Here is a 16,977-nt window from a genome sequence, read left to right on the forward strand (position 1 = left end):
GCTCCCAAGTGCCGGCGCCAGAGCTTGGTTTTAACATGCGAGACTCGTACTTATTTCTCGCAAGTGAAAAGGAGCCCTTCGTTTCAGCCTCCTAGTGGCAGCAGCATACACCCACGGTCTGTGTCCCCCAATGAGGCGAAGGAGAAACCTACATTTAGGTCAGGAGTGAAAGCGTTCATCCTGAGGACTGCCCAGATATCTTCACATAGTCTCTCCCATGCTCCGGCGCAGGTGTTGAGGGCAGAGCAAAGTACTGCAATGCTCAGGCGGTGGGCTTCTTGGACCTTTCCCGGCGCCTGCGCACTGCAGTACTTTGCTCTGCCCTCAACGCCTGCGCCGGAGCTGCAGCAGGAAGCAAAGAAGAGGACGTCATCATATGAAGATAGGAAGCGCCGGACCCGGACCGCGACCCTCATTGGACCGGACCGCCCCTAGGTGAGTATAATCTAACCTCTTTTTCTCCTCTTGCAGGTTACATCGGGGGCTTATCTACAGCATTACAGAATGCTGTAGATGAGCCCCTGATGGCAGTGACCGCAGTTTATATACGAAATATGAGGTGACAGATTCCCTATAAGATTTGTCTTCAGGTTTACATAGGGGTTTTTTTTGCCCTGAAGTCGGCACATTCCAGAAAAATACAACAGAAGAGAATTACATTTGTTGGTGATTTATTTTCATTTGGTTACACTGGCATAAAAAAATAAATAAAATAGAATTAGACTTACCGGTAATTGGGTTTCTAACAACCCACCATGACAGCACATAGGAGGATCTCATCTCATCCCAGTAGGGACAGGAAACACAAAGGAGGCCAAATAGCCCCTCACACATCCTCTCTAGAGTGTTATTACAAAAGGACGACAATAGTATGAACACTTCAAATTATATTACTGGATCCAAATAGAAAGGAAGTAATTGAGCAAGGGAATGAATTACCCGTGCTTTCGTGGTGGGTTATTAGAAAACGAATTACCTGTAAGTCTAATTCTATTTTCTCTAATAGCACACAGGAGGAATACCAAAGACTAATGCCTAGGGAGGGACAACCACTTCGAGAACTTTTCTCCCAAAAGACAAATCCTTAATGGATGTCAAGTCAAGCCTGTAATGTTTGGAAAAGGTGTGGACTGATAACCAGGTAGCAGATCTGTTCAATGGAGATGCTGGCTTTCTCAGCCCAGGAGACCGCTACTGCTCTGATGGAATGAGCTTTGAACTTCTGTGGGAGGTGAGAGATTCTGAACATGGTAGGTTTCAGTAATCGCCCCCTTTTATCCAGTTCGTCTTAGAAGCTTTCTTCCTGTTATTTGACCATACGGTTGAACTAATAAATTGCCTTTCCTCCACTCCCTTGTCTCATGGAGATAATGAAGGACCACTCTCCTTACGTCGAGAAAGGAATTCTTCCTACGTCTTGTTCCTTGGGTTCTGGCAAAAGAAAGGTAGAATTATCTCCTGATTCTTATGAAAGTCTGAGACTACCTTAGGTAGAAATGAAGGGTCAAGGTGGAGCACCAGTTTTCCAATATCCTCAGGTGGCACGTTTATTGAGAGAGAGCTTGTTGTTCGCCCACCTGCCTGGCTGTCGTGATTGCCACTAAGAAAGCAGTTTTCCATGATAACTTGTCTAGTATTAATAATGGCAGAGGCTCAAATGGTGGAAGTGTCAACCCCTTAAAGACAATATTAAGGTCACAGGAGGGGACTAGATTGACTGGTCTGGGGAGTAGGCAAGAGGCTGCTGTCAAATCTTTTCACCCAGGGATGTTTGGCCAGACTCTAGTCTAAGTAAGAACTCAATGCTGACACTCGAACCTTTAGGGTACTGGGTCTGAGACCCTTCTCAAGGCCTTCTTGCAGGAAATCCAGTCTCTGGGCCATGTTGGGTTGTTGAGAATCTGATTGTATCATGGTGTGTACCAGAACAAATGTCTTCCAGGTCTTGTGATATATGGCGTGTTACTGACTTTCTACTCTTTTGAATGTTCTTAATGACTTTCTGAAAGACCTTTGGCTTTTAAAATTGAGAATTCAGAAGCCAGGCTTCTAGATGAAAATTCTCCATGTCCGGATGGTAGATTGGCCCTTGGTGTAGGAGATCCCTGACTGCTGGAATCAGGGGACCATTTACACAGGCTAGTTATGGTGCCAAACCAGCTCTTTTTCAGCCAGAGTAGTGCTACCAATATTACTCTGGTCCGCTTGATCCTTATTTTCTGTAGAGTTTTTGGCAGAACAGGAACCGGGGAAAGGCGTATGCCAGATGGAACTTCCCACTGGTGGGCAAAGGTGTCCACACCTACGCAGGTGTTGTCTGGGTTCAATGAAAAAATAAGAATTAGACTTACCGGTAATTCGGTTTCTAGGAACCTTCCACGACAGCATGGCAGGATGTCTCCATTCCCTAATGGGGGACAGGAAGCGCAAGAGGTTAAAAGGCCCCTCCTACTTCCTATTCGCCAGTGACTTATAACGGATACCATAGCACTAGCTACCTTAATGAACCCAGGATATTATCCAAGGCAAGGGAGGGAATTAGTGCTGTCGTGGAAGGTTCCTAGAAACCAAATTACCGGTAAGTCTAATTCTATTTTCTCTAGTCACCTTCCACGACAGCATAGGAGGAGTACCAACCAATTCTGCACAATAGCCTGGAGAACTTTCCGGCCAAAAACTAGATCCCTATTGGACAATAAGTCCAATCTGTAGTGTTTGGTAAATGTATGTGGTGAAGAGCATGTTGCGGCCCTGCAGATCTGCTCAATGGAAGCGCCTGCTCTTTCTGCCCATGACATTGAAGTAGACCTTGTAGAGTGGGCTTTGACCTTGATTGGAGGAGTCAAATTCTGGGCCAGATAAGTTTCATGTATGGCCCTTTTGACCCAACTAGAAATAGTACTTTTTGCCACTTTCCTTCCTTTATTCTGACCTGACAGATGGAGAAACAGGTTTTGATCAACTCTGAAAGAGCTAGTTTGTTCAAGATAATGTAGAATAGTCCGTCTAACATCGAGAGAATGGAACTACTCTTTTGGGTTTCCCAGGTTCTGGCAGAAGGAAGGAAGAATAATGTTCTGAGAACGGTGAAAATCAGACACCACCTTTGGCAGAAAAGATGGATCAAGCCGAAGAATTAGAGAGTCATCTGTAATTAACAAGTAGGGTTTTCTAACCGCCAATGCTTACAGCTCCCCCACACGTCTTGCTGTGGTAAATCGCTACCAAGAAGGCAGCTTTGTATGACAGATGTTGAGGAGAACAGGAAGTTAAGGGCTCGAACGGTGCTTGCGTGAGCCCCCTGAGGACTAGATTCAAGTCCCATGAGGGTATCATGGGTTGCTTCCTAGGCTGTGATCTTAGAGCTGATACTATGAATCTTCTGATCCAACGGTGGTTGGCCAGGTCCTGGTCACAAACAGCGCTGAGCGCGGAAACCTGAACCTTCAGAGTGCTGGGCCTAGGGCCTAACTCTAACCCACACTGAAGGAAGTCCAATATTTGAGATATATTCAGTTGGAGTGGATCTGGTTTATTAGGAAGACAGAAAACAGAGAATGTTTTCCACACTTTACCATAGATTGCACTAGTAACAGGTTTCCTGGACTTTTGCAAAGTAGAAGTTACAGCATCTGACAGCCCTCTAGCACTTAGGACCTGGGCCTCAGTAACCAGGCCGCTAGATTCATTTTTTGGGGATTCTGGTGCTGGAAGGGCCCCTGAAGGAGAAGGTCGGCATCTACTGGCAGGTGAACTGGACCGTCTATCTGTAGTTCGATGATGAGATTGAAACAGCTTCTCTTTGGCCAGAATGGAGCAACTAGGATGGTTGGCACCTGTTCCTCTCGGATCTTTCGAAGGGTTTTTGCCAATAGTGGGGATTGGCGGGAAGGCGTAGGCCAATCGGAAGTTCCATGCCTGGACAAGGGAATCCATTCCTTTGGAATTGTCCCTGGGATTCAGGGAAAAAAAAAGGTTTTGACCTGTGAGTTTTGGTCTGAGGCGAATAAATCGACTTCTGGTAGACCCCATCTATCTACCAAGATCCTGAAGACTCTTGTTCAGGCTCCATTCTCCTGGCTGAATGTCCTGGTGATCCATCTGCAGGTTGGAAGAACCCTTCAAGTGGACGGCTGTGAGTGAAGGTGTTTCTCGGCCCAGCTTAATATTCGGTTTAAGATGCCTGCCAGGCTGTTGAATTTTGAGCTCCCCTGATGCTTGAGGTGAGCAACAGTAGTCGTGTTGTCTGAGTAACCTTTTACATGACTGCCTGATATTATGCTGTTTGCGGCTAGGAAGGCTTCCTCTACGGCTTTCAACTCCCTAAAATTAGAGGACCTGGCACTCTTTGTCTGACTCCAGTGTCCCTGAAAAGGAGTATGCAATATTACCGCCCCCCCCAGCCTCGTTTGCTGGCATCAATTGTGACTGTCACAAGGGGAGATTGTGACCAGTTCACACCTCTGCAGATATTTCTGGGGTTCAACCACCAAGCTAGGGAAGCTTTCACACGCCCCGGAGTGTATACTCTTGTTTAGAGAGCTCAAATTTCCATCCCAGTTTGTGAGGATGTGGGCTTGAAGGACTCTGGAATGAGCTTGAGCCCAGGACACTAACTGGATACAGGCCGTCTTGGACCCCAGAACCGACATGCTTTTCCTTATAGTTCGAGATCTGTCTTCTCTGAAATCTATTAACTTTTCCCTTAACGCCCGGCAATGATCCTCCGGGAGAAAATTTTTCTGTTTTACCGAGTCTAACAGAACTCCCAGAAACCTTCTTGATTTGGAAGGTTGGAGCTGGGACTTTTTTAGGTTTGGGAGCCATCCCAGTGTTCTGAGGATATCGAGAGTCTTCGCAACATGACAGCTCAGACTCTGAGCTGAGGGGGCCATCAGTAGCAAATCGTCCAGGTAAGGAACAATACAGATTCCCTGTCTGCGGATATGTGATACTGCTTCTGCCATTATCCTGGAGAAAACTCTCGGTGCTGAAGAAATGCCGAAAGGGAAGATGTTGAATTGGAAATGTCTTATCTGCTGGTTGTACTGAATTGCAAATCTGATATATTTCCTGTGCCGGCGGGTGGATCGGCACATGAAAGTACGCGTCCTCTAGGTCGATAGTCACCATAAAAGAGTCCAATACCCCTCCACAGAGAGAGAGAGAATTTCAGTCTAAGAAGAGGTTTCACATGTACCCATTCAGATGGAGACGTTTATTCTCAGCGAGGAAAGGCAAGTTTCGGACCTGGTATAAGAGAGATGCCCTGATGTGGCTACCAGGTACACATAAAATTGGCCATTTTTATGCGCTAAACGCTCTCATTTTTTATATTTCTAGTGCAGTAATGCAGTTCAATTTTCGTATTTCATGTTTGCATGTTTTAGCGCTGCAGTGTGCTGCCTTATTTACTTAACTATTTACGAGTTGGCAACTTTAGGTTCAGCACCTGTTCACACTTAGTCTATGTTTGGATGAGACGGTCAGGTTTTTGAAACATAAGAGTCTGGACCTATCAGGGGAATAGCAGATTTCACGGATTCCATCCTGAATCTGCGATATAAAAATATGACGATTGAGATCCTTCAAATTTATTATGACTTGCGCTTCCCCGGATAGTTTCTTTAATCAGGAATAGCCAAGAGTAATGGCCTGAACCCCCACAGGGGAGACTGCATTTGATTTTAGAAGGTTCCCAAGACCTGTCATCATTGTATAGGCTCCCCGAGACGTTGGGGAGGTAACTCAGATTTCGAGGGGGGGGGGGGAATATTAATTCTATTAGTAGTCCCTCTTGTATCACATTGAAGACCCAGAGTCATTTATCTTGCTGCTGGGGAATGAGGATATTTTTTCCCTTTCCTTTGGCGTAGCGCCATCTCCCAGTTTTCCCTTTGCCTCTTGTTTGAGGAGTATTAGATTGCGGGGCATGATAAAAAAAAAAAAAAAACACTTCCTGACAGGTTTTTGCTCCGGAAGGGTCTTTTTTCTATCTGTGGCCTTTTCCAGAATTTTATCTAGAGCGGGACCAAAGAGATAATCACCCCTAAAAGGAATTGAGCACAATTTAATTTTCGAGGTAACATCCCCACTCCACATCTTGAGCCAAAGGGCTCTTCGGGTAGAATTAGATTGGACTAAGGATCTGGCCGCAATCCTAATAGACTCCATGGGAGGTGTCCGCTAGAAAGGCCGAAGCCTTTTGAAGCATGGGAAGAGTCCAGTAGCTCTCCTCTAAGTACCTTGAGAAATATGTTTCTCCAGTTCATCTAACCATCTAGAGAGGGCTCTTGCTACACAGGTAGCAGCAATGTTGGATTTTAACCCCGAGGTGGCCGTTTCCCACGACTTTTTCAGTAAACTCTCCATTTTCCTGTCTAACGGATACTTCAGTTGAGAGGAGTCTTCAAAGGGAAGCGAGGTTTTCTTTGCAACTCTCGATACCTGTATGTCAACCTTTGGCATATCCCATGAAGGAGAACCCGCTTCTAAGGGAAACCTGTGTCTCATTTCAGAAGGGGTGACTAGGCGTTTCTCCGGGAGCTCCCACTCCTGAGATATTAAGTCTAGGATATTTTTATGTACTGGGAACCCCACCTGCTTTTCCGACTTCAATTCTCCAAATATTTCATCCCGTATAGTTTGAGGAATAGACTCCTGTAACCCCATTGTGTTACGAACTGCTATTGCCAGCTCATCAATATAATAAGAGAAGAAAAAATATTTTCTCACTTCCACAAATTTAAAATTTGATGGTTCACCCCATCTATCCGAGGAGGATGAATAAGAATGATTAGACTCAAGAGTCAGAGTCCTCAATTTCAATCTTTTTTTTTTTTAGAAGGAGATGGATGGTGTAGCGGAGGTGGAGGAGGATTAAAGGCGGCAAGAGAGGATTGTACTTCATGTTTCACTGAGGTACGGATTTCCTCAAGGAGGGAGGGCTGTTCGGCTCTGACAACTTTATCCGTTCACCCGACACAGCTTCTTCTCCCATAGAGAGGGAAGCTTCAGATTGCACATTTTGAAGACTTTTTGGCCAGAATCTTCTGGGCAGACTTGTCTCCCTGCAAAAGAGGGAGAGTGGAGTCAGGAAAATAGAAGGGTACCCACTATTCTGGCTCGGACCCACCCCGTGCAGACTTACTCGAGCATGGGCAGCAATGGGCTCTGCAGATGCAGGGCAGGAAGCACCATCCATTCTGACTAGAAATCAGTCTTACCTGGAGGTGTCTTCAGGCCGGTTTATATAGAAAATAAACCCAGCCCCCAGAGCAGGTTATCGATCTCCCCTCCTCCTCCCCGGGTCCTATAGCAGGCCACCACGTGGTGCGGCGTGCTATCTGTGGCGACAGAGATCCGGAGGCCATAGGAGGCAAGATCCAGGAAGCAGAAGCGCTCCACACAGTGGAACGCAGGACCGGAAGTGACGCGTGCATAGCGCTGACGTCACGTCCAGGACGCCGAACACAGCAGCAGAGGAGGAAGAAAATGGCGGTGAGCTCACAGAGGACACCGACGGGGATCACTGGCCCGCTTTACCCCCCCACGGAGGCGCAGGTGGGCCAGGAAGGTCCCGAGTCTGACTTGAACGCCCCACCCTTCACCATGCTATGATTTTAATTACATCCAAACACAGTTGGTTCTGACCTTCCTAGAAATGCAGGCTTTACCATGTTATTAGCCACAGGTAAGTGTTCACACTAGGCAGTCAGGTCAGGGACCCATCCGATCTGAGATTACCTTGACGTTTGGTGGATGGGCTCACATTTTTTGGCCAAATCTTGTGCTCAGCATCTCATGTGTTTTTTTCATAGATTTTACAAGCCATTAAGCTATTCACATTTCATGTATCGCACATTTCCTTGCTTTTGTACAGTTGAGTGCAGCCATTGATCTATTTGCTACCCGAGTCACGGGGAGACGGGAGCAGCCACAATGCGGAGGAAGGCAGAGCCCACAACCACCACTGCCCGGCAGGAAACCAGGTATACTGCGGTCACCGGCCACACAGCATACGAAACCTCTCCATGTCCCATGGGGGACAGGAAAGACAATGGAGAATAGGAGGTAGGAGGGGCCTTTTAACCTCTTGTGCTTCCTGTCCCCCATTAGGGAATGGAGACATACTCCTATGCTGTCGTGGAAAGTGACTAGAGAAATATCGGGCTACCTTTGCATTTTGGCATGAAGCGAACACGTCGACTTCTGGGCAACCCCACTTCTTGGTTAAGATGACGTAGGCCTCTGAACTCCATTCTCCACTTTCCTGGGTGATTATCTTTTCTACTCAGAAAGCTAGCCTATATGTTGGCTGTTCCTCTTATATGGAGAGCTGACAAAGATAGGAGATTTTCCTCGGCCCAGGAGAATATTCTTGCCGAGATACCCTTCAGGTCTTCGTGCCTCGTGTTTACCAGGTGACAGAGGTGAGCGACCGCAGTAACATTGTCTAAAGATTTTCACCTTGAGGATTTCTTCCACTGCCTTCAGCTCTCTGAAATCAGAAGATTGTCTGCCGATTTCGGTTGACCAGCGACCTTGGAAGGAGCTCTGGGAAACCATGGCACCCCATCCTCTTTGCTGGCATCCACCTCTATTGTCATCAGTGGGTCCTGGATCCAAGGGACTCCTTTGATCAGGTTCTTTGGGTTGTTCCACCAAGATAGAGAGGTTTTTATATAGGTAGGTATTGAAATCTTCCTGTTCAGAGACTTTGAGGATCCATCCCAATTTGCCAGAACACAGATCTGAAGGGTTCTGGTGTGTGCTTGGGCCCTGGTCACTGTCAGGATGCAGGATGTCAGAGCCTATAACAGATATGGCGAACCTCATAGATATTGATTTCTTGCTCCGTAGGATGTTTACCTGTGACTTCAACTGGATCTGCTTCTCTCTGGGCAAAAAGGATGTTTGTTTTTGAGAGTGCAGTAGAACCCCTAGAAACGTTTTCTTTGTGGATGGAACCGTATCTGACTTCTGTTGGTTTACTAGCCACCCCAGAAATGTCAGATTCTGGGTTGTTGTCGGTAGCTGCTCCTGGAGTAATAGTACAGAGAGAGCCACCAGCAGGAAGTCATTGAGATGTGGCATTATGCAGATCTGCTGACCTCTGATGTGAGCCATGACCTCTGCCATAATCATTGTAAATATCCATGGCGCTTTATTCCAAACGGAAGAACATTGAATGAGTAATGCATTATCTGCTTCCCCTGGAAACTTTCGATAGTTTGGATGAACCGGAACACGATAGTATGCGTCATGCAGGTCGATTGTAGCCATGGCAAAATCTTTCCTTTCCAGGGGAACTGTCGATCTGATGGATTCCACCTTGAACCTCCTGTATATGATGTATTGGTTCAGGGGTTTCAAACTTATTATAATCCTGTAAGATCCGCTTTGTTTCTTTATTAAGAACAGACGGGAGTAGTGCCCCTTCTTCTTCTCCACCTCTGAAACTAGTGAAACCACCCATGTGGCAAGCAGGTCTTTTAGACCAGAATTCAAGGTTCTGTAGCCCTTTAGGACCCATGGTTTGTTTCACATTTTTTTCTACTGTGGATGGAATCCTGTTATGTGACCCCTCCCCCCGACTTTCCTTTTGTTGTCATGGATTATTCTGACGCTGACCGTGGGAGAGAAATAAATATCTGAACTGGCCACCATTGGGGTAGCTCTACCTTCCCATTATCCCTTTACTTCTATACTAGGGAGGCTGGTCCTGAGGGGGCGAAACAACCTCTTCCTGGTACTTTCTGGCTAAGGCAGGGATTTTTATTTTTCCGAAGTCTTCTCCAATAAGTCATCTAGGGCTGCTCCGAACATGTACTTCCATTAGAAGGGAATAGTACACAGTTTCATCTTTAAGGCTATGTCACCACCCCATGACTTTAGCCAAGAGGCCCATCTCACCGAATTGGATAAGGCTGAGGATCTTGCCACTGCTCTTAGTGACACTGCCGAGGCATCTGCCAGAAATTCTGTAGCATTCTGGAGAAGGAGCAAGGAAGCCTTCTCTTGGAGTACCAGCAGCAAGATTTTCCTCTAGCTGAACGAGTCATAGATCTGGCTATGGATGTAGAGACTGCATTAAAATTCAGTAGCACTGCTGAGGTTTCCCAGGATTTCCTCAGGAGGCCTTCCATCTTGCAATCTAGAGGATTCTTTAGCTGAGAGGAATTCTCAAATGGTAAGGTAGTCAGCCACCCATGCAATCTGAATATCTACCTTAGGCACATCAGACCAGCATTCCGCAGTTTCCTCATCCACTGGAACTTTAACCTTCAGTTCTGAGGTGGTCTTTAACATCTTTTCTGGTGAATCCCAATCTTAGAGAACTAACTCCCGGATGTTCTTATATAAGGGGAACACCAGGTCCCTTCTTGAGCGGAGACCACTGAACATCTCCTTCTGCACTGTACATGTATTCTTCTCCTCTTCCACCTCCATGGTCCTCCTTATCACCATAAGGAGTTCTTCCATGTTTTCTGAGGAAAACTAGTACTTCCTAACTTCCCATCCTGAATGGTATCAGGACCCAGGTTCAGCTCACCCTCCTCCAGAAACTCCTCCAGAATGGGCATCTCCTCCCGGGAGTCCGAATTGTTTTCATGACACACGTTCCTAATTTTGGCCGCTGGAGGGGATCAGTGCATTCTTGACATAGGGGCTTTCTATGTGAAGATACTAGTCTCTTTGCACAGATTGAGCACTGGCAACTTGTGATCTTGGATTCCCTTCTTGGTGCAGGTTCTTTGTACCCCTGAAAGGAAGGTGAGAAGGAAACAAGCTTATATGTCCTGTACCTGCACCATGGATTGGATCCAATGACTGCATACTTACAGGGACCGTAAAAGCGCCTCCTCTGCGTCAGAGGGACTCCTCCCACTATGTCTCCGGTGTTGAGGGAAACCCAGCAGGAGGTATCCGTCTGCCTCTTGTGCTTTCTGCCTGTGCGTTCCACAGTAGAATGCAAAACCCGGAAGTGATGCTATCAAATGACGCCCAGGGTCTGATGCGACTTCCAGTCGCCCGGACAATGTCAACTGAGCTCCAGTGAGGGAAGCCTGAAGAATGCTTCCCCAGTCGCCTCTCGGTTTCTCCAGCCCAACCAAAGTGGAAGGGGGAGGAGATCAGCTGGAGAGCTCAGAGAGGCCTCAAGCCTGAAGACCCCCCAGATTTTACCCAAAGGTACAGACTGGAGGGTGAGAGTCCCGAGTCCGTGGGAGTCAGGAACAGCACAAGGAGAGGAGAGGTGAGCACAATTGATCTCCCCGCTGTCCGACTAGTATCATTCTCCAGTGTCTGCCGCCGGGACAGAGCACTTTAGGATGACCTCTTCGACCCCATAAGGACAGGGAAAAAAAAAAAAAAAAAAAAATCACCAGGGAGAGGAGGTGGGAGGGGGTATTTAACCTCTCATGTTTCCTATGGACGACATTAAAATAAGTTGACTCATTACTAGTTGTATGGCATTTATTTAATGCTTTGTACCTGCGACTTTTGTCCGTATTTGCATGTTCTCCTGCAATGCAGCCAGGGGTTCCAGGTACTCGGGGGCTTTTCCAGCAATCACCTCCTGTAATTTGGCATCTACTTGACTCAAGCGCTCTTTGTAAAGTCTGCAAATAAAATACAGTGAACGTAGTACAGAAAGAACATGGGAATATAGATCAGTATACTATGCTACATGTGTAGATCAGTGAAGATCACAACTAAGGCCTCAACCAGATGTCTGTGTTATTTCATGTATGAGAAAGACCTAACGTCAGTGATTTTTGGTCAGTTTTAGCCGAGGCAGGTCCGTGTGTCAGTTTTTCTCGTACAAGGGGAAAAAAAACCGTTCTTTTCCTATATAACAGTTCTTGAAAATCAGTCCACAATCACATGCCATCCGAGTGCTGTCCTATTTTTTCAAGGATCCATAAACTTGCATTGCCGATTCTGATTAGACACGTGTCATGATGTGACTGACCCGGTATGAAAACGACTCAACCGTAGGTCTGTCACAAACAGCACAACAAACAAGAGAACACCGTGGACACAATTACATCGGTGGGCCCTGTCAGTAGGGACTTGGGGAATGGGCACCTACTGCACTGGCCTGCAGATGTGCCCTGATCTTACTATCGTCCCTATACGGGTTCTTTCACCCCGTTGCCGACCAGGATACCTAGTCCCTCACTTGCCCTGCACCTATCCCTACGTAAGGAACTGGCAGGTGAGAGCATTGGTCCCACCACTGCAATAATACAACAAGGGGTAAAGAAAGACAGACAAGGTATAGGAAAACAACACTTAGCTTATTGCTGCAAAGCACAGTGGGAAGAAACACCAGATTCACCGGACTCAGCAGAAGAACAACTGTTCCCAGCAAGCTCCTCCCAGCTTAGTCGCTGCAGAATGAACTAACACAGACAGTCAGCTGGTGCACCAGGTCACATCTTAAAGGATGGAGGGAGTGGTCACCACAATCATCAGCTAACCCAGCAGCAATGCAAAACCACCAGCGTCATTAACCCCCGATGACCAGAAAGGAAAAAAGGTCTTAAACTGAGGGAAACCAGATCTGCCACAAATCCAAAATTGGATCGTGACAACACGTCTCCACAATTTTGCACAGACCGCTCCGTCCACAGGGAAATAAAGAAAGTATGAATGGCCCGATGGCCCTCGGACATGTCACAGTCTATCAGTGAAATACACAGAAAGGACACATATGTGAAAAAAACAACGCCAGAATGAGGCCTAAATATACCGAGCATCTCACAATATAAGCTCCCATACACAGACTCTGGACTTCCAAAGTAGGATGATCTCAGGCTTGGCCATTAACGTCAGATATGTGGGGGTTAGACCCGATACTTCTAATTTTTCAGCAGAATAAAGGGCATCCACAGATCAGTGGAGTACCCCAGCCCTTTCACTGTATTACACTGCCACTCTATTCCATGTGTCTATGCCTGGTATGACAGCTCTAACCTATCCATTTACATAGGGCAGATCTGCGGTACAGACATAGAAATGTGTAGTTGTGATGCAACCTGTCTGTCCCCCATCATCTAAGAGAGTAAGAAAGACATTTTAACATTCCTTTAAATGGGAATCTGTCAGCAGGATTTCACCCTCCCCTAACCATTCATGTATGTGCATGCAGCTCAAAGTCCAAGGCACGGCAGAGTTGTGCACAAAACAATTCCTGTTCTACATTCATTTTTTAGCACACATAGAAGCCACAGCAACCTATAGGACATTATACAGCAGAGCTTGGACTGTCTGGAGGTCAATCAACACATGGAAGAAGTAAAAGACTTGTTAGAAAGCTCGCCTCAATGTCAATCATTCCCATCATACACATCTGTGTCATATCCACAAGGCGTGACAAACATATAGTAGATGCAGATCTCAGGAGTGGGACCTGTATCTTTCCTAAGGTTGAAGTAGCCAGACATTCCCACAGAATTCCCACCATCTATATAGTGAAATCAGAGCATAATTGAGAAAGTTTCTCAAGACAAATACAGGTACAGGTACAGTTGGGGGCCCCAGATCAACTATACATTTGTGGCACATCCTGTGGATGAGATGAGAAACAGCCCATTTATTTCTATGTCAAATCTGTCATTAAAGTGGTTTTTCACTTTCAGAAAAGCGAACCCCAAACTCTTGCAGGCATGTAAAATAGAGCCAAATAGTACTAGCCTTCCTCTGGCTCCAGCACTCCACAGCTGCTCCAGTCTCTCTAGCATGAGTCACTGACCCAGTGATTGGCTGCAGCGGTGAAGCATACTGTTGACGTGACATCACCATTGCAGATATGTTATTTTACTTGCCAGCAAGCTTTGCTGAAAACGGAAAACCCCGTTAGCTATCTTATCTTGGTAAAGTTAAATGAAGTTGATGTATCAGACATTGAGGATGGCCTCGTGCGATTAACCAGCAGCTGCAAACCTTGCATGACTCTTATTAAGATACTTACTGATCTTTTAGATCTGTAAACTGCTTTTCAAGGTTTGACATTTCGTCGAGGCACTCCATCCGCCGCCGCTCACAGTCCTCATCATCCATTTCTGCAAGAACATCAAAACAAAAGTTTATTTCTCTGAATTATGGAAAAACATGAATTTTTTTTAAACTATTTTATGTGACCAGGATAAAACCCGAGCTTCAAAAACCATGATATTTGTCTCTGCACACATCAGCACTGAGACTTACGTTAGTCTAAAGGCTGTGGTAGATCTGTCACAAGACGGACCACAAATTCTCATGTGAACCCCACCCCCGCTAATAAAGCAGCCACAAAGGGTTAACAGAAATTTTTCTGTGTGCAAAAATCTGCGACTGATTGCACTTGCAAAACCTGGTGGGTAGTGAGAACAGTGACCGTCACCTACACCCATTCTTCACAGGTAATTTCATTTACTGATTTTGACACTGATGTGTCAAACATATTAAAGGGAATCTGACAGTAGGATCAATGCTGTATATGGGGGGGGGAAACGTCACAGCAGACCCCTATGCACGCACGACAGTACCTATCAGATGGGCCTGGGAGGTGCCTTCAGGTTAGCTTTGAGGCCTGCACGGTTACCTTACCTCCAGGTTTCCTGCTTGCTAATTTGGGGGCAAGGTGGTTGACAGAGGTGCGAAGTTACCTAAAATGATTGGCAGCTTGGACAAGTAGCATCATCGCACCGCCGGTCCAAACTGTGAGATCTCCAGTGCTGCTATATGAGGCAGCTTTACCAATGTAGCATCGGAGGTGTGCAGCGGCACTGCAGATCGCAAGATCCAGCCAACGTCACATGTGTGTGTTCCCTGCCTGGGAGACCGGCCACTGCTGATACACTACAGAGGTGGCCAGTAACGTAGGTATTGAGCAGTAAACAATAAAATTAAAAATTAATCTGAGAAAGAAGATTTTTTATAACAAGTAAAGCACAACATTGTCTGTTTTTACAGTGCGGGGGAAAACGTACCCAATTAGGAACTTGGGAGTCACTGAACCGAGACTAAAGTGCTTTGTGAATCGTGACTTAATGTTACAGCTGATCGGTGCCCACTGTGGTCACTGCTGGCTCTGCCACATCTCACTCCAGGGCAAGCAGAAGTTACACATATACCCCATGCCATCGTGTCAGAGGGAGGAAGCCAAGGGCTGTAAGAAGCACCAAGGTCTGCACTGGATCTACTGCAGTGTGACTGACCCCTGTGCTGCTCCCATCTCCCGCCTCCGACCCCTGTGCTGCTCCCATCTCCCGCCTCCGACCCCTGTGCTGCTCCCATCTCCCGCCTCCGACCCCTGTGCTGCTCCCATTTTATTATTATTATTATTATACATTTTTATAGCGCCATTTATTCCATGGCGCTTTACATGTGAATACGGGGCAAATATAGACAAATACATTAAACATGAGCAGATAACAAGGCACACGAGTACATAAGGAGGGAGGACCCTGCCCGCGAGGGCTCACAGTCTCCGACCCCTGTGCTGCTCCTATCTCCCGCCTCCGACCCCTGTGCTGCTCCTATCTCCCGCCTCCGACCCCTGTGCTGCTCTCATCTCCCGCCTCTGACCCTTGTACTGCTCTCATCTCCCGCCCCTGATCCCTGTGCTGCCCTCGTCTCCCGCCTCTGACCCTTGTACTGCTCTCACCTTTCACCTGACTCCTGTGCTGCTCTCATCTCCCACCTCTGACTCCTGTCACCTCTGACCCATTACCCATGTGCTGCTGCCACCCCTGGCACCTGTGCTGCTGCCACCTGTGCTGCTGCCACCCCTGGCACCTGTGCTGCCACCCCTGGCACCTGTGCTGCTGCCACCTGTGCTGCTGCCACCCCTGGCACCTGTGCTGCCGCCACCTGTGCTGCTGCCACCCCTGGCACCTGTGCTACTGCCACCTCTTACCCCCCTGTGCCACTGTCACCTGTGCTGCTGCCACCTCTGGCCCCTGTGCCACTGTCACCTGTGCTGCTGCCATCTGTGTTGCAGTCACCTCTCGCACCTGTGTTGCATTCACCTCTGACCCCTGTGCTGCTGCCACCAGGTACAATGTGTTGCACTCCAGCTAATGTATGGGGATAATATAACATAGTAAACCACAGCGAGAGAGATAAGCGGCGCCGCCATCACTGTGCGCTCATCAGTCCCCGAGCACAGGACTCCGGGCTGCACATTACCCGAGCTGTCGCCCTCCTCGCTGCCGCTGGAGCTGTCCGTGTCCTCGTCCTCCGAGCTGCTGCCCTCATTCTCGGGGTAGTCCACTTCCATGTCATTGTGGTTAGTTTCCTTCTTCTCCCGCGAATGGACCGGCATTTCCACCCCCACCAGCGACTCAGCTTTGCCTTTCTCTAAGGACCACCCAGTGCTCAACCTACCCTACTACTTTTATGACACCTCCCACATTACACGTTTTTCAGAAAAAGTGATTGGCTGCTCACTCGCCCTCCTCTTTCTGATTCGCTATTACTTTTCTTTCTTCACAGCCAGCCTTCGGTTTGGTTGAGAACGCACGGCCGGCCTTAGAGTTCGCACTGCACTCTGGGATTTGTATTTCTATCACGCTCATCTCCGGTTATGAGTTCCACAAATTCATGAAAAATAGAACTACAAGTTCCAAGTGGCAAAGCGAAACAGCGTGGCTGCCGGGCGGCTTATAAACAGACGGGGTGAAAGACTAAAGCAATCAAATGCTGATGTCTTTAAATGCATTTATTTATTGTGGCAGTATCGGCATAAGTAGGGCCTCTGTGAAAGGGACGGTCTCAGGAGAGTCTGCACTTTACAATTTTTCTGTTCCTGGCTTTCTTTTGCAGGATTTAGGCCGGAGTCACACTAGACCGTAAGACGGCCGAGTGCAATGCGATAAAGAATTGCATAGCACTCGGCTCAATGTTAATCTATGGGGCAGCTCCTATCATCCGTTGTTTTCGCGGCCGTATTCAGGATCCGAGTGAAATCGCAGCATGCTGCAA

General features: G+C 47.3%; 1 protein-coding gene across 1 annotated transcript in view; it reads right to left on the bottom strand.

The window, feature by feature from the left end:
- BRMS1L (BRMS1 like transcriptional repressor) overlaps positions 1-16,367 on the bottom strand; it is a 56,255-nt gene extending 39,888 nt beyond the window's left edge. Inside the window, exons 1-3 of the mRNA XM_069732011.1 lie at positions 16,183-16,367; positions 13,982-14,072; positions 11,497-11,624 (exon numbers count right to left, since the gene is read on the bottom strand). Coding sequence (XP_069588112.1) covers positions 11,497-11,624; positions 13,982-14,072; positions 16,183-16,318 — 355 coding nt within the window. The 5' untranslated portion in view covers positions 16,319-16,367. The remainder of the gene's footprint in view (positions 1-11,496; positions 11,625-13,981; positions 14,073-16,182) is intronic.
- Positions 16,368-16,977: the final 610 nt, after the last annotated feature.

Source organism: Ranitomeya imitator, chromosome 1 (assembly GCF_032444005.1).
Source record: "Ranitomeya imitator isolate aRanImi1 chromosome 1, aRanImi1.pri, whole genome shotgun sequence".
In the NCBI taxonomy this organism is placed as follows: Eukaryota; Metazoa; Chordata; class Amphibia; order Anura; family Dendrobatidae; genus Ranitomeya; species Ranitomeya imitator.